At 41.7% G+C, this 22,267-nt stretch overlaps 1 protein-coding gene across 2 annotated transcripts; it reads left to right on the forward strand.

Annotated features, from left to right (window-relative positions):
* Window positions 1–174: 174 nt before the first annotated feature.
* Window positions 175–21,673, forward strand: LOC130537217 (RNA-binding protein Nova-1-like). Of its 2 annotated transcripts, none has more exons than XM_057053815.1 (4): window positions 175–802; window positions 6,497–6,640; window positions 13,349–13,515; window positions 14,086–21,673. In XM_057053815.1, exons 1-4 carry the CDS (start codon window positions 628–630, stop codon window positions 15,103–15,105), a joined length of 1,506 nt encoding a protein of 501 aa, XP_056909795.1. In that variant the 5' UTR covers window positions 175–627; the 3' UTR covers window positions 15,106–21,673. The 2 variants fall into 2 exon arrangements, with proteins under 2 accessions (XP_056909795.1, XP_056909796.1); XM_057053816.1 differs by lacking the exon at window positions 175–802 and adding an exon at window positions 3,817–4,189.
* Window positions 21,674–22,267: the final 594 nt, after the last annotated feature.

Raw genomic sequence — 22,267 nt, forward strand, 5'->3', positions numbered from 1 at the left:
GGGGGGTATCAGAGAAAAGAGTTTTTAATACAAGTAATGTTCGGTTGTAAATTAAGAAAGACCATCTGTTTTTGGAAACAATAACATGTAAGTTTTGGATAAAATGGAATTCCGGCAAATAAAGCAGAGAATGGGGGCTTCTGGTCTCTAGTGTTGGCCGGTCAGTGGCACTGTGGTCCTCAACTGTTTCATTCACTACAAAGACAACAATAAGAACAGCTGCTCTCTGCACACGCCGTGGAGATGACTTGGTGAAGAGTGTTTTGCTCCTATAAGAAGCTCCTGCACCGGCTTCCATGGCTCTCGTGAGCACACACTCTTGTGCTCTTGGATTTTCTTGTGCGCGTCAACAATACGGATCACGCAGTTGGAGCGACGGTCAATGAGCGCCTTTCACTCCATCAGCCTCTTATATCTGGCTCTGTAAGGTAGGCACAGTCGCGGTGGGAAGAGAAGACCTTGTTCCCGGCGTCGTCTGACATTTTGATCCCGCTGAGACGGTTTCGAGCCCCCCAAACTTGTCCGTATTTTTGCGCTGCGCGTTATCGGGATATGTGGCAGTGAGGGCGCTGCGTGTTTCAAGAGGAACAACACAAAATTATCTACAGCTCCCGCTGAGGTGAAAAGATGATGTTGGTCGGGGGTAGCGGAGCGGCCGTGGACCATAACGGAATATACCCAAATCCAAACCTCCACAGCCTGCAGCAGCCCCTCATGGAAGCGGATAACGCAGACTCCCGCAAACGACCGCTGGAAACTCCGGAGGAGGAGGCCGGCTGTACCAAGCGCACCAACACCGGAGGTAAGAGAGTAGTCCAAATCTCTTAATGGTGAAGCAGGGTATGGCGAAATGGCAGCCGAACAACGCGACCTGTGCACGCATCCATCCTGTAAACTGATGTAAGCTGGGTGTGGAATTCAACATGTGCAGGCTGGGAGCAGGTAGTTAAGGGGAGGGCAGGTAGTTCTCTGCTCCACATCCAGAGGAACGATCTGAAGTCTTCCAGCCGGTGGAGGGTTGATGTATGTGGAGAAGGAGAAGAGTGCTTCTGCAGACACAATCATTCCCATGCAGAGGCCAAACAGGCCTTGGTGGATGGATTCCAACAGAAGAAAGAGAAAATTCCCTGTCTTGGGTCTAAAATGTGTTGGGCGTGCAGATTCCCCTGTTTAAACTTTGGGACGATCTATAAATCTTAATAAACACGTGTCGGTTGAAACAGGATTCAAAACTTTTTAAACCTCGAAGAACCTGCTTGACTGTTGGTAGGGGACAGTTGATGGCGACAAGAGAAAAATGCAAACTAAAAACACATTTTTGTGCTGTGTTGGACTAAAGGGAACAACAGAGGAGCGATACCAATCACACCCTAGACTACTTTCAAAGTGTGTGTGTTTTCTGCTGGAGGTGCAAACTAAGATTAGAGGTTAAATAGGGGGATGGGGGGGGGGTGGGGCAAGAGAGGTGCAGATTTGATTAGAAGCGAGTCAGAGAACAGTGACAGTGACTTGCACCTCAGCTTGTCTTATTTCTGGTGACGGGGGAACACAGCTGAGAACAGGAAGTACCGGTATCTTCACTGGATGTTGATAGCTGCACCGTTTCACTGTCACTCTGGCCGCTGTCCTGTCTGTTATGCGAAGAAAGATCCTGGTTGCACCATGCAGTGATTTTAATAAGATTAATAAAAGATGTTCTCTTTAAATTGTTATATTAAAGTTAATTAAGCACTTCCACTTCCAGTTTCACATTGAAAAAATGCAGGATAAAATAACTACTTGAATGATTAATGAGATGCTTGTTCATGCTTTTAATTGAGTATGATAAAAAAAAAGTAATATTAATAATAGTTGTTGCCTGCATCACTGGAGCTGCATGTGGTTTAGCAATTGCAGTATATATATATATTTTTTATAAATATATCACTGTAACTTTACCAAAATATCCAGTATCAAGCATAGCAAGTATAAGGAATAATACATTTTAAAAATACGTTTAGCCATAACATGAATGAACACACACAGAAAACAAAGAAATCTTTGAATCCCTAAAGTAAAATCACAAAGAACAATTCGATTTTTGGCCTCTGAGCAGATATGAAAACATCTATAGGCCCTTTATTCTAATTCATCTAATTCATCATCTGGTCCAAAATTATTATTATGATGTCAAGAAAATGGCAATTTTGTATTGTGGTCTAAGTATCAGTCAGGTTAACATGCATGAGATGTAAAATTAGATTACAGTAAAATGGAAGGCTTTTTTGGGCAAACCTGATGAACATTTGATTAAGAATCTGACCAAAAAAGAAAGAAAAAAAAGATCTTTCGATGTGAGTCAGAGTCCTGTCAGGCTGAGCTCAGGAACAGCAGCTCGACATGCTGTAAAGCACTTTGTCTCTTTGTGTGACATGTTTGACATTACGGCAGTATCACCGTGTCATGTTATCTGCATGTATTATATATAAAATTACAGAGCGACTGCGTGGCTGGCAGTGGTGTTCGACAGCCATCTTTGTAATCACCAACCCCTCTACCACATCTGATATTGATCACCTCATTCTTACAGAACTGATCATTAACATGACTGGCAGTCGCAACAAAGAGAATAGAAGCTGCGCTCTCTCAAAGCAGGAGCCCACACTGCGTATTAAGAGTCCTGGACACTGACTGAGGGGATTTCTCGCTTTTATCGGCGTTGCCCTTCCTTCCTCAACACAAATATCTTTTATTCATGTCTCTAATTACTGATAGTGTGAGCCCATGTTGCTGGCAGCAATGTGCCTTACAAAAGGTTGCATTTCTGAGGGATTAGGTATGATCTTGTAATGTTACTAATGGAAATGTTGGCACAAGAATGTGAGCAGTATTTTATTTATTTTTTTCGGTGAGAAGGACACAGGTGCCCTTGCAGAGCGATGTGACGTGAGCAGACTGTGAATTTGCCAGGTGGCAGAGATGAAGAGAAAGAGAGGGAGCGAGAGAGAGAGAGAATTGAAGCTAGAGCAAAATGGAAAGAAAAGGCGAAACACTGTAGATAGACTGTGAGAGGGAGTGGAGTCTACAGGGAGGATGTGTATATATACTGGGGCATCTCTCTGTGAATGAGATTGGGCGAATTATCTGGAAAATGTTTATTAAAAACTCAAGAGAAAGACGGTAAGAGGGTTTAATCAGCAGAGGAAAATAATCACCAGCCAGCAAAAAGCAACCCCCCCCCCTTTCTCCAGATTACCAGGAAATCACTGTTGCCCGATGCCCTTCGTGTGCACACACATTCACCGCGCAGGTTTTAAACGGTCACTTAAGATACCTTTCAGTGCACGATTTATAGGCGTAGTGATTGGCTTCATCACCCCCCTCCACCATTCTGCGGCACTGCCATTTGCAATGGTTGATGAGCCCCTCCGCCCTCTCAAACATGGCCGTCTAAGGGATTGGGGGTGGGGGAGAGGAGGAATGAAGGGAGGGTGGCGTAAAGCACGCTGTCTTGGATCACTCCTCCTCCACCTCCACCTCCTTCAGCATCCTCGTATGTTTTCCATACACCTCTTTAGCTGCCGTCGAAGGTCACTCGTTACGCCTACCCATTCTCCAGTAGAACCCGTTCCCCCTGCCACTCCACCTTTGTCACTTTCCACTAATAAAAGTGAGTGAACGGACCGCCATACTTTATAGTGCTGCGTCAAAAGAGGCGGAACGGGGGAGAAAATTCAATTTTTTGGGGGGACCAGTATTGGGAGGTGGGGACGTGACGCGGCGGTGGGAGGAGGCTGCCCATTGGTGGATCGACGCGTCAGTCCGGTGTGCTGCTGCAGACGGACAGGCCACTCGATGAATATGGATGAGAGCAGTGAAAAGGGTGATGCGGCAGGGAAGACCCCCCCCTTCAAACCGATGCAGGCTCGAACAATGCGTGCCGTCTTTCACTGAAAACACTCAGAGCCTGCATTAGCATTTTCTCAAACAATTGAGGCTGTGGCCAGCGGCAGGCATGGCTCTCATGCTGCGGTGAAATCTCCTTTTCTGCACCCGCTGATGAATTGGACCTTGTGAACGACTGGCCGCATTCCTGAACACCACCGTTGCACCTATGCCTACGCTAATGTTCAGCTCCCCTTTAGAGACTGTGCCCCGGCATTGATGGCGATCTGACAGAGGACTTGTGCAGCAGCAGATCTCAGAATGGGTAAGCCGCAAAACTCTTTTTGCCTGACTTGTTGAAATGATCCGGCTGCATCGGATTTGGTCGTTATTGCTCATTTTTGCTCGATCGTCCTTGCCGCCTGACAGCAGCAGGTTAGTCTATTAAAATGCAGAATGGGTACTTGGAGGACTAGTGAGAAGGAGGGAGGACAGTCACAAGGCATTTCCTCCTGACCCACCCCCCTTGAGTGACTTAACGGAACACGTTTGGCTCAGTGTCTCTCCTCCAAGCCATCCTTCCAGCATTGGAAGCAGGGGTTTGAACTACCACCCCACTGGCTCAGCTTCCCAGTGTGCCCCACTGCTCCCATTCCCTGGCGGATTGCAGCAACAGATTGCCATGTTTACTCTAGCACATGATGCCATTAAAGCCTGTTACTGTGATCTGTGACTCCAGGACAGAATTAATTATTGACTAATGATAGGAAACATGGCTGTGAGGGTGACGGAGAGTGGTGGCCTTGTTCTCTGCTGGCTTTACTCTGGCTGGAGATGAGGAGAAAGTTACGCAGTGGGTTTTGGTTCCTCTGTCAACAACAGGTCTTAAGCTGTTAAGATGTTTTAAATTTGCATCTTTCAAACGAATGATGCGAATAATGCGAGGTTGTATTGTCAGGCGTCGTTTGACGGGAGAGAGTGCGTGGAGGCTTTACGGGGACTGTGTCACACATGCACGATCTTTAGTTTTCCACCAAGGTCATTTTATTGTTGTCAGAAAAGCATCACGCTGGAAAAGGGTGAGGATGACATTTTGGATAGATTAACAGCTTCTTTTTTTTTTACTTGTTTCTCTCTCTCTCTGTCGCTCTCTCTTTTTGCACAGACATATCATATGTGCAATGACATGTTTAGCTTTCAGCACCGATATTCACTGTATTTTCATTTCATTGCCTTCATTTCAGTTGAAATTGGCTTTAGGTGCCAAGAGTGAATTGCAGCGATAATCCTAGTCTGTGGGTTACCGGTGACGTACAGGAAAACAAGGCTCTGTCTGAATGGTACATGAGGGGCATATTAATGGAAAAAGACCTGACATCCAAGCTGTGACATTCCCTAATGTCACAGTGCCACAATCATTTACATCCTAATGTAATGACTGCATTAGTGAGGCAACAGGTTGATGTCGGCGCAGGAAGGTCCACCTCCATCCATCTGCGTCTCACCAACGTGTTTAAGCTCACACATGCACCCTCCACACTGCTGCGTTGACCAAGCACATGGAAAAACCGTGTCGCGTTAGTAGCGGAGATCTTGCTGTGCAAAGGTGGATAGGTGGATAGCTTTTACATCTCAGCCCGCTGAAATGACGTCACCCTTGAGGCAGCCGAAATGGATCGAACATGACGTCATTGCATCGAAATCATCATGCAGCTGGGGTTACTTGTATCAAATGTTTATCATGAATTCATCGACACTATATTTGGGAAAGAAGAGCCATTTGCATCTATTGTTATAATACTTTTAGTAATTTTGAGTTGTTAAATTAGCTAAGTATGTTAGTAGCACACTCACAGTCGCCAGGCTTCCCTGAATAAAACTGTTTCAGCATTTGATCATTAAATCCTAATTAGCACCCCTGTAAAAGAACTTCCCCTACTGAAACAGGAGACGTATGCTCGGCTGCTTTTCCTCCAGAATGATGTTCTGTCAATCGCTGCTGAAATAACCCAGTGTAAGCCACAGAAGCGCCTTCTAAAATGGAGGGGATTTACCCATCTTGGCAGAATAGCCTTTGAACAAATCTCCAGGATTGGTTCCCATATGTTCTTCACATGTTTGTTAATTAAGAAGGATCACACTTGCCGACTGCACAATGATAACTTTACATATTTAAGTCATCTGCGTATGTGTCCCTTAGAGAAAAGCGTGCATGTTGGTCAGTTTTTTCACGCACAAAAAAAAAAGGTTCCTATGACTGGACCTGGATTTCTATGTAGTCAGAGGTTGTTAAACCTTGAAAACAGTTAAAATTAGACCTCTGCTAAGAGGAAAGGAGGTCATCATTTACTCCAGATGAAATCTAGGACAAGAGACTGAAAATGTCACCAAACTATGAGGAAATGTGAATGCACTGAAAGCCTCTTAGAAAACAAAATTGGATCCCAAATAGCTTCCCTTCATCTGAGGATTACAGACAAAAATTTATACTGTTGCTTCGTATGTATGCATGCATGTCGGGTTTAACTCGCTCTGAACATTGTTCGATTGGGAACCATTATTGCGTGTGGGTTCATGCAGAGCTTCTGTGTGACATGTGCAATTGTAATACTTTGTTTGTGTCTTTCTCCAGAGGAGGGTGAGTACTTCCTGAAGGTGCTGATTCCCAGCTATGCAGCCGGCTCTATAATTGGCAAAGGTGGCCAGACCATCGTACAGCTGCAGAAAGAGACGGGTGCCACCATTAAGTTGTCCAAATCCAAAGACTTCTACCCAGGTAAGCATGGACACATATAGATTTTATATTATCAGCTGTCACAGAACTGTTCAATTGAATGTAAATGTCAACAATCAAATAGTCACTCGATCAAAAGTGTCCCTTCCTGTTTGCGTCTTCAAGAAAAAGCATTAAAGGATTGTTAAAAAGTCTAAGAAAAAAATTATGGGATGTCCATAAAACACAGTAAAGGAAGAGCTAAAACACAAAAAAGAACCCAGAAGTCAAATCAAAGGAAGTACCCAAAAGGAAAAAGAAAAGAATCCCTATCAAACTATGAAGTATTTTATGTGCTGCTAAATGTTCTGACTGACTTTGTGCCTGTGAAGCAGTTGTGCGGTGAAAGTAAGTTTTTAAGCTTAACAAAATTTGTCAAAACAGTTTTATTTGATAACGGGAAAATAGGATTAAAGATATTTTGTGTTTTCATTGCTGCAGGACGAGCAAGTCTTTGTCTTCGATGAGTCTTTTTTTAAAACCTTGAGTCCAAATAAACCACACACACCAATGAGAAAATCACTGAATCTTTGTGAACTATAGACACACACCAAAGTCTGATTACTTCTGGAAAAAAATTCATGCCAAAAGAAAAATGGCAGGAGCAGGTTGACGTTCATCACATGCAGGTCAGAACTTCAACCACCCCTCAAACACAAATGTTTGTCCTTCATGCTCCTTCATGCTTCAGAGGAGTGTCACTGAGTATCCTGCCTTTGCTGATATGATAGAAAGAGGGAATCCTCCACACACACACACACACACGTATGTATATAAAGTTAGTCACATGTACTCACATTTTTAGCAGGGGATGGGGAGCACATGGCCCACAAAACACAAGATGTTAGAAATGCTAAAGATGTTTTCAGACTGGTCTGATTGTCAACGACCACAACAGATGAGCACCGACGCACATCTATATAAAACCTCCTGACCTCCAGATTTCAGATTCATGTGGGGCTGATATGTCACCAAGTATGACTGAGTGATAAATTTGCTGATTTTTCTCTTTACAGTTTTGACCATGTATGAGGGAACGATCACAGAGCGTAGCTGAAATTCTGACGAGCACAGCTATAAATGAATTCTAATGACCTCTTTGGTGCTTAGGTCTCATTACATTCACACCCCATTATAGTGAAGAGTGAATCTGGCCACTTCAGAAGAATGTGCTGAATTAGATTGGCTGGTTTGATGGTTGGAGTAAAATGACCAGTGCTGCCATATACCTGAGAATTCACCCTGTCACGAGTCTGACATTAGCCAAGCAAAAACAGCAGCAATACTTTAGAACAGCTCGGTGAGCACTTGAGAATATGACATGTTTCAGGTTGTTTAAGACCTAAATGACTTTTAAGTAATCAATTACTTTTATCATATTTGTTGACCAGCAGGCAAATGACATGACCACTCACTCACTCGCTCACTCACTCACTCGCTCGCTCACTCACTCACAGCGCTAACCATGATTTCATCCTGAATGTGAGGGATTCAAATTAAATATTTGAAAAAGGCTGAGACGTGTTATTACACATTTCCTGCAGTCAAGCTGTCAGCGTGGTTGTGATATGTGACATTTTTTACAGCACATTGAGGATGACCATTAACTGATGACAGGACAAAACATGCCGTGTGATTTCTGCTGGCTTTCTGCTGCACCACTTGTTTGTGTTTTTAATGACTGAGAGTTTCCTGAAACTCCCAGAGTTCTTTTAGATTAGAGTCTTTTAGAACATTTTTTTCAATGTTTAATTAAACCAGTTGTATCATCTGACACGATATTACTCCCAGCTGCCGGGGATGTTGGTTTAAAATACGGCAAATTGAAAGTACTTTTGCTCTTTCAATAGTTAAATGCCATTCATACAGTGATTTAAGATATGGTGAGTTAGCCAATTGCTAACTGCTAATTCGCCAATGGGCAACATATTGCTCTATCATCTCGCTCAAACTTCATCCAATCAAAACTTTGGATTGAACTTTGTGTCCAATATCTGATCCATAGATAATAATTTACATTCAACATACGTAGATACCTACGTAGACCATTAAATCAATAGTTGAATTGATAATCTGTTTATATTTTATACATATAATTGCAATTTATTTATTAAATTTGAAATATTAATGCTAAATGAGACTACTCTAAACCACTTTGATGCCATATGATTTCATCTTGGGCCAGCTAGATGGTTTTGTTCAACATACCAAAGAACGTAGAGTTATTTTTATTGATCTATTTTTCCAAAGGTATTCTAAAGTTTATATTTACGACATACATTCTTAAATGTTTATTTCCAAGGTTTGAGAAAGCACTTTTAGCTGACTGCAGTGTGCTATTTCAGTAAAGAAGTACCATTTCTGTGCTCTCAAACATTGAAATAACCTTAGCGGATCAATATTAGTTAAAAAAAAAAGGTGTTTGCTACCTTGTATTATTGGATTAATGCTTTCCCAGGTAAGGTGAAGAAAAACCAGAATTTTTAAACAGTTGGAGTCTCAGCGAGAACATGATTCAGTTCAAAATTCCATTTAATTGAACATCATTGTTGAGTTTGCGGCACTTTTGACTAATGGAACATGCTAATTAGTTCCCCACTGTTCTCAGCCCCATATCATCCTGCAGGGGCTTGAGCTCGCTCCAACCACAGCACAATAGCAGACGAGAGACATCCAGGGACACCGACCAGTGCAGCCATTTTCTCCTACATTGAGCCACTGAGACTCCCACCCTTCCCGCAGCCCTCATCTGTCAACACAAGACATGACTCAAATTCACAGACCCTGATGGGGACTGGACAAGTGTCCTGTGCTGTGGTGCACTGAGATAGATGATCAGAGGTAGTGAAAGGTTTTGATATACACGACTGTATGTGAGTGAGGGGACGTGTGGGGGGGAGCCAGCTCCAGAAATAGCCTGCTTCAATCCCTCTCTGGATATGACCCCTCTCCCAGCTGTACTCAAGCTGTTCCAGTGGATGCCAAGATTCTTTCTCCTCCTTCTCACCACTCACCCTTTCTTTCAGCAACACTTCCTCAAAGTTAGGAGACTTCAGGCCAGATATGATGACATCATAGTTTTCCTAAAACTTTCAGTGACGACAGGGTTCCGTCTCTGCTCCTCTTGAACTGTTACAAGGCGAAATTACTCAAGCTCACCTAAAAGCGGCGTTGGATGCACTCGGGGTGCTCAAACACCCACACCTACGTTCACACGTCGGCATATTTAAGCAGCGGCAGCCAAAGCTGTGGGAGGGAGAGTGAGAGTCAGCCTTCTGCAGCTGGACTCCATGCATGCACCCCGTTAGTGTTTACAGCACAAACAGATGAGCCAGACATGATTTCACACTGGATATGAGTTCAATTATCGGAACGTAAAAGTATCAATCACGACACGTGATCGAGCTATTTGGCAGCACAGTGAGGGCTGGATTTGATCATTGTTTCAAAAAAAAGAAAGAACATAAAGCAAGTGGGGTTGTTTTTCCCAGATAAATCAGACTCTGGCATCACATAAATCTCACATTACTGAGTTCTTTAATTTTATGTCGTGTTACTGTGAAGAACTGGGAACATTTTCTAGTCAGATTTGCTCACCTGAGAGTCTTTATATGTAACCAAATGCACAGCATATTCACGAGGTTCATACACTCTCTATTACAGTATTATTGAAAGCACACAACAATCCGTCACTCCTATGATATCACCTGCTGTCTGCAGTTAACTCGACACTTGACAGCGTTAAATCTGCTCTGTCAACATAGAGCCCCTTTGTGAGAAATTCAGATTTTTCACATTTTGCTAAACAAAAATAGCTATAGTAAAGCTTGTAATGACTCTGATAAAGTGTTGACGATGATAATTTCATTTTTTATTAGTTTTCTCAGACAGTTGTTGCATAAATTGCAGCCGTTTTAACTTTTATTTTTGTAGCTATGGAAAAACATGGCGACCCACAGGAGGGATGTAGCTGCCCATCATTTTGGTGTCTCACAGAGCACCTAAATCTTTCTCTATTATTCTCTAATATTTTAATTATTATGCTCTATTATTATATACAGTCAACATACGTCAACACATCCATTCACCAAACGGTAGCAGGGTCTCATTAGTAATTACAGTTTACAGCCTGAATTTTATGTTCCACTAGCATTTGTCCGTCACCAGCATTGCAATTTCAGTCTGAGGGACAAAAGAGATTCCTGTGGAAGTGTTTTGGGGCGCATTGATTCTGAGATTCAGAGGTGCCAACAAACAAACGACTGCACAACAAACAAGCAGCCACCCATTTCAGGATATTTAAAGGATTGGGGTTTTGCTGTGCACGTGAAAATACTCAAGGCAAATGGAATGCATTAGGGGACAACACAACATGAGACAAACATTTACACAACTCTGTCCTGCCAAATGTGTTGTTAAGATGCTTCACTTGGTGCATAAAAACATCCGATTCAGCTGATCTGAAGGAATCTCAGATTCTCTGACACAATAACTAAACCCTGAGGACCCACCAGAGTTTTGCTTTGCTGGGTTGGAATGTGAGATGTCCAGCTAATTTGTAATTTGTGTGTCACACCCCAGACACCCTCGGGGGCTCTGTAAACACCTGGTGTGTGATCTAATTTTTAACTAACCTGTTGTTCTCTTCTTTTGGAAGCAACCTAAATCGCGCAGGAATGTTTAATAATCAAAACAGGAGCCCTCGAATCAGTTGCTTATCATTCTTTACTTTATTTGCCTTACACTGGATATTTGCAATAATTAAATAACTGACAGTAATAATATAATTATCAATAATGTTTTGCTGTATGACGTCAATCACTGGCATCACTGTCAATCATTGTGATTTATTTTCATCCCCTTTATCCCTTAAAACAACCCAGAAAACAAAGAATAGTACAATTTACATAGTGGGCGAAATTGTATGAATTCATCATGTTCTTAAGAATTCTGCAGACTGAATCCTTCCTTTAAACTTTGTCTCATGTGATGATAGTAACAGCTTTTCCTACAACTCTCTGACCTTTTATGAAGAACTGTTTCACCTTAAAATGATATTATTATTAAGGAAGACCGTAATGACCCAACATGTTGAATGCTGCAGGCTAGTTAACTGATTAGCATTGTTTGTGACTTACACCTGCTGTCTACAGTGACTACAGTACCGGTAATTCCAGATCCACTGTCTTGATAGAACCCTCACAAAACAGGCGTGACAGCATAGATATGTATTCATATACTGAATTGAATGAGTTGTCAGTGTTGAACATATATGAACTGATAGAACTCCACAGCGTGTCAAGTAGAAGCAGGCTTCCGTCTGTCACTTTGTCACGTCGGTCATGACCAACAGGTGCAGCGTGATAACACCAGTCGGGCCAACCGGGCTTCTGTCTGTCATTTAGACCCTTTAATTTTCCCAATTTAATTTCATATGGATTTATGGATTGTGTTGGTTTTCTTTAGAAACGTCTAGCAAATATAGGAACTTGAAAAGGTTGAAAGTCTGGGAATCAGCTGTGTAGAAATGCATTAATCATATTGCTACTGTATATACTTTTATATAATTGCATATACTTTTTCAGCTTTTATTATTCTATTTGGCAAATAAATGCTTGTTTCTATGTCTTACGCAGTTTTGAAATGATGTACCATGTCCAACATATAGACAAGTCACACCCACGCCAGCCAAAGCCGTCCTACATTATGTAAAGGTCACACTATTTATTTTTAAAATAAAAAAAACATACAGGCAATCAAGTTCAGAGAAAGAGGAGGAGCACCCAACTCCCGCCTCCATTCATGCAGGCGTTCGCTTGCCTGTCCATGTCTCAATAAAAGGTCCCTCATTTTCAAACTTTCATTTGCAACATCTATTGTCCAGCAGGCCGTTGTGATTTCCTGCTGCAGGATTCTGCCCCTGACCTGCCACTTTACCGGAACTCTCGGTGGAGAGGATGAGTGTGGTCAAAATGAGTTCATTGTGCAACTGGGCCCCGTCTTATCAGTGAATATTTTAATCCAATTTTTTCAGAAGCATGCTTGCACAGAGCAGCAGCTTCCCAAATCCACGAGAATGTGGCCTGCATGACAAACTTTCCTGAGTGCTGATTAATAATGCTCATTTTCTGAGAGTGAGATTAAGCAGGAGATGACAAACGCGATATAATTCAGACAGACACACGGAATAAACTAAATGTAATTTACCTTTACATTCACCGCAATATATTTTCTCATTCTGATAAATACCAGCGTCTCAACCTCAAGCAGTAAGGTGAACACAAAGAGAAGGATTTAGAATTTGTCCAAGCTAGTATAAAGGACTCACTGTTGCATCACCTGCTTCCACATCTCAGCTCCTTTGCCATGGTAACAGAATGCTGGTTGGGTCGTCAGTGTGGGTGTAGAAAGAAGCCTGGAGGATGAACACGTGTGTATTCAGTCTATTAGAGCTGCGAGGCAAGAAAGGGCTCCGAAGCACTTACATCACTGAAGAGAAATCCTTCCTCCTTCTACCTAAATAAGCCAATACAATATTGCATTCAGCCTTTTCTACCCCGATTCTGCAAATGTTAGAGCTCACTAATCACTAAGTGATTTTTATTTTTATTTTCTTTTGGCTGCATTCTCTGTCAATAAAACTTGGTATAACTAGAGTATTTGTTCAGTCGACCCAGCTGTTGATCACTTGTTTCCCTTCTCTCATCACAGGAACAACAGAACGTGTCTGTCTGATACAGGGTACTGTTGAAGCCCTAAATGGTGTCCACAACTTTATCGCGGAGAAAGTACGGGAGATGCCTCAGAGCGCCCAGAAACCCGAACCGGTCAGCATACTGCAGCCGCAGACTACTGTTAACCCTGACCGCGTTAAACAGGTGAGACGCTGTCCAGTCACATCCAGGTGGTACCCTTCTCCTCTCCGATTCTCTGGGTCAAACCACTGACATGAATAGAACGCGTATGAACACTTCCCCAGTTCTCTATAAAAGGGAAACCGCTGCATAACATGGATATGGATATGGTTACTGCCATAGTTACTGTGATCTTAGACGTTACCAGCAGGTGGACTCATAAAGATGAATGATCTCCTTTCCCTGATCTTAGGAGGAGCGCTTTATTGATTTACTGCAGCCCACCACTAGGAGATGTTGTTGGCTGAACTTTGAGGAGCTTTCCATTTGTCTTTTTTTAAAAGTCTGGTCATGAGTTGGGTCAGGAAAATGTGAGTGTATGTGGTTATTTATACCTACCGTCTTTCCTAGCGGGATAGAACCATGTGGCAGCTGCAGCCTAAACCCCTGGGATTAACGAATCGCTGAGTAAAGCAGGGGCGGGCATAGTGCCGTAACTCAATGAAAGATATCACTATCTGTCAGCCACTTAAAGGGTCAAATCTTTCTCTTGTTACCTCTTAAAGCTATTTTGATCTTTCTATATCTTTACAGGCGAAAATAATCGTCCCCAATAGCACAGCTGGGCTCATCATTGGCAAAGGTGGAGCCACAGTGAAGGCTGTCATGGAGCAGTCAGGGGCTTGGGTGCAGCTTTCCCAGAAACCAGAGGGAATCAACCTGCAAGAGAGAGTGGTTACCATAAGTGGAGAACCCGAGCAGAACCGTAAGGCTGTGGAAATCATAGTACAGAAGATCCAGGAGGACCCTCAGAGCAGCAGTTGCCTCAACATCAGTTATTCCAATGTCTCTGGTCCAGTGGCCAACTCCAACCCCACAGGTTCACCATACGCCAATACGGCGGATGTACTGCCCAATGCAGCTGCAGCAGCTGCTACCGCCTCCAGCCTTCTGGGCCAGGCTGGTTTGACGGGAATGGGTGCCTTTCCTGCTGCCATGTCTAGCCTCTCTGGCAATGATCTGCTGGCCATTACTTCAGCCCTCAACACACTGGCCAGTTACGGTTACAACACTAACACCCTGGGCCTGGGCCTCAACCCTGCAGCAGCATCTGGGGTGCTGGCTGCGGTTGCGGCTAGCGCTAACCCTGCCGCTGCTGCTGCAGCCAACCTCCTGGCCTCCTACGCCAGCGATGCCTCGAGCAGTGCTGGTCACCCTTCTACGGGCCTCGGGGGATTCTCCCTGGGTTCTCTAGCAGCTGCAACAGGGGCTTCCAATGGTTACCTTAATGCTTCATCCCCACTGATGGCCTCCTCTTTACTGGCAACAGAGAAGCTGGCAGATGGAGCCAAGGACGTGGTTGAGATTGCTGTGCCGGAGAATCTGGTTGGTGCCATTTTGGGAAAAGGAGGGAAAACGCTGGTAGAGTACCAGGAGCTAACTGGAGCCCGCATCCAGATCTCCAAAAAAGGAGAGTTCATTCCTGGCACTCGGAACCGTAAAGTTACCATAACAGGGTCACCGGCCGCTACACAAGCAGCACAGTATCTGATAAGCCAGCGAATCACTTATGAGCAAGGTGTTCGTGCTACCAACCCACAAAAAGTGGGCTAAGAGGAAAAAGATGAAAGAAGAAAAGGATGAAGACAGAGATAGAAGGAAATTGAGAGGGTCACGATGAGTAGAAAAAAAAAGAATGTCCAAATATCTGTTAAATTATCAGTATCAAATGAGAGAATCACAAAGGAGGAGGTGGGGGAGAGATGCAGGATAATTGTGTGTGATGTGAATGTGTTTTTAGGACGGACGTCCTGGTGTTTTTTAAAAAAAAGAAAGAAATTTGTGTCGAGTTTTTTTGCCAGTGGCGATCAGAACAAGACGAACTGGTCCACTGCCAAGCTGCAGATTCAAGGGTGAGGCTGCAGGCTTCCACCCTCCTCCAAAACCTCATATCGCTTTTATTTTCTTCTTTCTCTTTGACTCGTTTTTTTTTTTTTTTTTTGCTTTGAGTTGCAAACCTCAGCTCCTGGTGAGTTGAGTTCCATCCAGCCGACAGAGCTGCTGTCAAAACCTCACTCTTGGTGAGCAAGGCAGAGGCCGTTGCTAACTGGGGGAGGGTTTTACGCCAAGCGCCTGAGATTGTCTCAGTCTGTGGGGAAGCAATCCAAGTATTAGTTTCTTTTAAGGAATCTCATCTATGTTGACATTTCAAATCCTGGCATAATTGACTTTTCAAAATTTAGGTATTTTATATTTTCATCCTTATTTATTGACATGGTCTCATTCAAACATAAATAGATTATATAAACCTGTGAAAGCAGGTTGATCTGAATGTAAAAACGATATTAGCTTATTGCTATTTATTATTTACAGGGATCAAATATTGTGTTGCAGTGAAAGAAATGTATAACAGTCCCAGTCTGAACTTCACTGTCGTCTGCGAGTATAGTTCAGGGGTTAAATAAATCAATGTGAGAGGAAAGAGGAGACTCACAGGAATGTATAATTATATTTTACATGAACACACACATGCACACACACACACAGATAATACTCCCACAAACACTTCAGTCACATCTAAATTACATGTTCTTTAACCCGTTCTTGGTGCTATAGGATTAGGTTTATATCGCCTTTACCATAAAATCAGAATCTCTCTGATGACAGTACTCTGAAATCTGATGTGTCATCCAGCCGTTAGTAGCACATTGGAGCTGACCCACCCTCTCGCCTAATTGAGAAGCTTAATATCACCATGTCACCATGAAAAGCAATCCAGTTTTATTTACTTGTTTTCACATTTTGAATAATTGGCCATATTAGACAGTGTTTTTGCCTTATTTATGTCTCTGCAGGACAAAGTTAAAGTGCAGAGTACCTTGGAGTAGTGTCTAGTGAGTTCACTTAAAAATAACAAAAGCACTATAAAAGCATTTTGATAAGAAAAGCTGTATGAACCAATATCTGTGATCAAAGAAAACTTTTGCCTTCTCAGTAAGGGTACCAAATAGTCAAGAGACAACTAAAAGGGAAGTAGAACGTCACTTGAAAATAAGGTTTGGACTCTTTGTCTGTGAGCCATCCCTCCCAATTTGCATCAAGACAAACAAAACAACAACAACAAAAAACGTTCAGCAGCTGAGCCAAACAGCCTGATGTTGTTCCTACAATATCACCGACTTTGGGCGGAGCATGTCGTAAACCGTGATATGTTATGACATCATTGTCTTGTAAGGACAATTGTGTGTCTACTGCAGGAAGACTTATTGTCTCGAGCACTCCAACAGTATCCTCGGCTTCCTTCTGTGCTGCTAATCATGGTGTTCATCCTGAGTACACTGGGTCTCTCAAGACTGCACTGTGAGAATATCATGTGAAGCATGTCTGTCCCTTCTGGGAGTATATTTTAATGTGCACATTTTTGTCACATGCACAAGACCTACAGTATACCCACGCTGACAAAAAGGAAGAGCTCCATCAGAGCATTGTGCTCCAGTTGTCTTGTGATGTTTCTGTTTACTGGTACCAATGCACTGCACTTCAATTAGCGCACATTTTTACAAATCGTTTGCACCACATTTTCCTGTATACTCCAAATCTCTCCACTTTCAAGTGTCCCCATAAACCTAGGATCCCCCTTCCTGAAGACACGGCGTGTTGAAGTAAATCAGAGCCACACCTCTTTTGTTTCTTTTTTTTTTGTTTAATTTCTGTTGCGGGGTGGCATAACAATTAAATCCTATTTGAATGTAATGGATTTAAATCTCCATTACTCTTTGTGTCTGAACATTTTGTTTCCAACAATAACATACAAGGCCTCATATCCGTTCATAAGTAATCCGGCTACCGATAAAATAAAAGATAACATTTTACTGCCCATAATTTTAGCGTAGACTAAGATACAAGCACAAAACAAGGGGGTGTTTTATCAATGCAACTGGAGCGCGTGGCTGAAGAGAGTGCTCCTTCTAAGCTCTCTGATCTATTCTTTGTGCCAGATACGATTTCTCTCTGCCCCTCATTAACTTTCCTCGTTCTCTCAGCATTTTATTCCCCCTGCACGTTGCCGTTTCCCTTCCTTCCGAGATCCCTCCTGTGTCCAAATCTCTTTGTGGTTCTTCTTTCATCGTGCTCTCCCCCTCTTTCTCCTTTCTTCTGTCTTGTCTTCTCATGGGCAGTGTGTTGGACATGCTGCTGGAAGGAGTTATGCACTATAGGTCAAGAGGGTATGAAAAAATAAATTCCCAGGCCGCAGAGTTCACAAGACTACAATGCACAGAAAACCACCTGCCTCCAAAACTGTGATGCCCCATGAGACCAACCAGCAGTGTTAGCTCCAAGTACCGATTTCCCTCTTAAAAAAAAAAAAAACAAAGAACAAGGAGAATTTAAAACAGGTTAGATTGGGAACGATGGCCTTTAAAGAGAAGAAGCGTTGATATTTCCTTCCACAAGAAGGTGGATGCTGGTTTAGTCAATATTCATGTGTTGGCTGAACAAACATAATGAAAATAGAGCGAAGAAGACGCGAGAGAAAGGTGGGAACTCGTTCGTGACCTCAAGCTGAAAAAAAATGGCATCCTTTATGCATATTATCTTATCTGAAAATGACTAGAATTCATTTCAGTGGAATACAATATGTCATGTCATATGATCTATATGTACTTTATTGTAGCTATTCTAGTTTGTAGTCCAAATGCAGTCCAGCGTTGTCAATACAATGTGAACTATGTTATATTTGTGTGGATGATGAGAGCGCCAATTAAGCCTGATTAAGATTAGCTTCGCAATTTGTTTGTGCATTATGATGACTCATCATCAGCCGGTGGTGTCCATATTTCTGTCATTGATGATTTAGTTTGACAGTGAGAAAATGTAAAGAATATTGGAAGCAATATAGTAGCATGTTGTCCTGTTTTGTGTTTTGTCTGTTGTATGAACCTTTGGAATTACTAAGATTTTGAATGAATAGGTTTACATGTACTTTTTGTAAGTTATGAAAATGCTGCTATTTGATAAGTAAACTATACAAAATATTTTAGTTGAAAAGATGTCTGGTGTGTTGATTAGAAACATGCTCTTGAAAGACTGGAGCATAAAATGAGCTGTATAGAATACTATACAATATTGGTAAGATAGTAAAAGTGATAATAGACTCCATAGTACAACCTGTGCCAAACTAGACCTCTGCAGCTTCTGAAATTATAGATGTGCGATCAAATGTTAGATATCAATAACATGTTTAGAAGTGCTGATCAAGTGCCAATGAAACACTGTCTTTTAAGTTAAGAAAAGATAATCAAACACATGACTTAAGAAAACAAAGGACAAAGAACTTTTTGTGTTTTATCACATAGATACATAGAGTAAGAGTTGCAGATTGTGATTTTTTATGGATCCATGTTGTTTTTCACTCCATGCATCCCTTGTGTGTTTGTTTGACCTGTGGCTTCAGTAATGCTGTCTCACAAAAATGTCTCTATAGGCCAGCATGGACTAAGCATAACATGTTATAAGCATTCATAGCATACCATTAACAATCAAAAAAAAATAATGTGTTTGTGGAGTTAGGTGTTATCTTTTTGCACGTCTTCTATTGCATGGTATCAAAATAAATTATGGAGGAAAAAAGTTTTGCGAGGCCGTCTCGCAACATTCATAAACATAACACTGCATGCAGTCAAATGTAAAGCACTTAAGTTTACTCACCTCATATTAAACAGACTTTATTTCAGTGTTTCGAGTTGGGAGGATTCTCATTACTGTCATGTTGGCCCAAACACGTACACACCTCCAGTTTTCATCGGTGACGTTTTTTCTGTACACGCGATCAGAGAAGAGATTTCGGTTTTTTTTAGACAAAGTGAGGAGTATTAATGTGTGAAACAAGCAAACATGAAAATGTTTTTCAGTGCATTGGCTCCTTGTGTTTGGCCTTTCTTTTCCAGCAGACATGTAATTTATTTTTTTAACAACCAGGTTCAATCCATAAAACCTGTTGGTTTTTTTATTTTTACTTTTTTTTTCTTACAGCTTAAGAGCCCAGATCAAATCTATGAATGTACCCATTCTTCTCTTGCTTTCAACTTTTTCTTTTTTTTAAATCTTTTTTTAAATTTACGTTGAATGTTTTTAATGTAAATTCAGGGCAGGAATGTCAAATACATGTAGACTTATTATGTATGTTAATAACAGATTTCAGCTCTAGTCAGGTAGGCCTCACGTGGCCAGAGTCATGATCCAGATGTGTTTAAACACAACTTCCGATTCACTGTCAACATTATCTGGTTTGTTTGCTGTTGCATAAATGCACTTTACTGATCAGTGGGTCATACTGGCTGTGAAATACTTGGCATTTTGGTTTCTCTCTTTCTTTGCCTTTTTTTCAGGCTGTTGCTCTGATGTTATGTTTCTATATTATTACCTGTTCCCTGATGGGCTTTATGAACGATGGAAAGGGCTGGAGACACAGACATAATAACAACGTAGCATTCCCTTCAAGCAGAGGTTTGTGCCAATCACTGAATCCTTTTTTTTTTTTTTTAAACAAACAAACAGACGAAAATATTAAATTCAGAAGCATTACTTGTCCATTTGTGTCCCCTTTTTGGCTTTAAAATTTAAAAATGCGATATTTGTATGCCAGCAGCGGTCTGGCTCATTCAAACACATCATTCAGAGACGCAATGGGCACCAGCAAAACGAAGCTTGCCTCTGTAACCTCAGCACGACAAAAATCACAAAGGGATCCTGTTCGACTGTGATGGTTTCTTATCTTTCTCTCATAATTATAAATCCTTGTTCTGGGTACTTTTCCACACCTGAAGGCCAAGCTAGTTTTTGTATCATTCCAAAAGTTGTGTTTAGTTTTTTTGTTTTTAACCTTGGCTCCATCAGTATCCTGGACTTTCATCCACCCGGCATGGAGCTCTGTCACAAGAAGGTTAAAGACTTAAGACTTGCTTCTTACAACCTCTTTTGCCAGAATCTCACTCTCTAAACCTCACCATCTGGGTTCTATCACACGGAGCACCTGCTGCTGTGTGAGAATCCTTTAAACAGATTAAAGGAATTGCTGAGCCCTTTTGTCTGAGGGGATACAAGAACCCACACCAACCAGAAATGAGGCCATTTTTTTTACCCTCTGACCCTCCCATGGACTTGAGTGACCTGCTCCATCCTTCAAGAATTCATGTATGTGTTCAATATGTTGCACCACAACTCTGTTAGAGTGTTCGTTAGGTTTCTGGTTATCTGTGCAACTCTGTAGAGTTGAACTCTTATCTAGGTGTTACGGGGAAAGTAAAAAAAAGCATGTCATTACCTTGCAATCAACTTATTGCCATTGTAAATGTTCTGTTGTGGAGGTCGGTCCCACTTGATTTGACCTGGTTCTTTCCATTTCTGAAAAAAAAAATGGACTGACAGCATAAGATAAAATATTCCAAATGCTAAGCAGAGTGCTGTTGTGGATTGGGTGCCTCTCTTTGATATTAGGAACAGCATCTTTTGTTTGTGTTCAGGAGAATTTGTGAAAGTCCAAAGTGTTATCTACATAAAGGGCTTTCTGGGACAGCATTTATATGTGTTTTAAGAGTCATCTGAACATATTGAGAAATGAGAGAAACGTCTTCTTGTGCCATTTTAGAAAAAAAAAGTTTGAGAGTATTATGTGGCAAATATTGTCAGCAAGAGTGCCAAATAATTCCATATACTGAGCCAAAAGGCAGCCAGCCTACATAACTGTTAGATCACTGGAGAATAATGTCCCGTTTCCATTCCCCTGGAAAAGCTTCACCCTAATTGTACGACGTTTGAGCTCGTGTACCATTATTGTTATGCTGCCAGTCTGTTTTCTGCCTTTGTCACAGAAAGATCACATGATATTTTCTAACTGAAACATTGTCGATAATATGACAACAGCTACTTGTGGGAGGGAATGAGAGGACTGTCATTGTTTTTATTATTTTTTTAATACATTATTCATCGATAGATTTTACAGTAATGACTATTTAATGTAACTGTAGTACTGTGTTTGTAAAAGAAATTCAGTGAGTTGTGTTTTATGACCTCGTGGACAACCAGTGAAGTCAGCATTTCAGTGTTAATAATGGAATTGTTTTTTAAAGATTATTTTTGCGACGGCAACAAAGAGTCATTATAAATGTTCATTTTAACATCATTTGCCTTCTGTTCCATTTATTCTCCACGTCGTCTCCGTCCCTCTCCAGTGAAAAGGTCAACTCTTTATATAATTGCAACCAACACGATCTATGAATAGATGGAGCGCCAAATCTGAGCACATACAGTGACAGCAACAATGTTTGGGGTTCACCTGGAAATGATGCTCATCAGTGCTGACATATTCCCTCCAGATTTCTATGATTTATGGTTTGTCTGAGGGTTGATTTGTAGCAGGGTTTTTTCAGTCCACATATATGCAGAGTCCTTTTTGGCCCATTTTGTTACACAAGAGCATCACGGTGTCCACCTACAAACACGAACGTGTTCATTTAGTTAGAAATCAAGTAGGATTTCATAAGCAAAAGGCATTTCATATGTCGAAACTGTCATTTATTCTACCCAAGCTTATGCGGGGAAATTAATCTCAGTAATTGGTTTAATTTTGTTCAAATCAATAAAGGTTTAAGGGATCCAAAAAAAAAAGTCAATATATTCTGAGATTCTAAGTGACTCTTGAGATACTGCAGTGGTGACCCAGCTTACTCCATGTGCTTTTGAGCAATTACATCTTAATTCTTATTTTAATATACAC

Source organism: Takifugu flavidus, chromosome 14 (genome assembly GCF_003711565.1).
Source record: "Takifugu flavidus isolate HTHZ2018 chromosome 14, ASM371156v2, whole genome shotgun sequence".
NCBI lineage: Eukaryota > Metazoa > Chordata > Actinopteri > Tetraodontiformes > Tetraodontidae > Takifugu > Takifugu flavidus.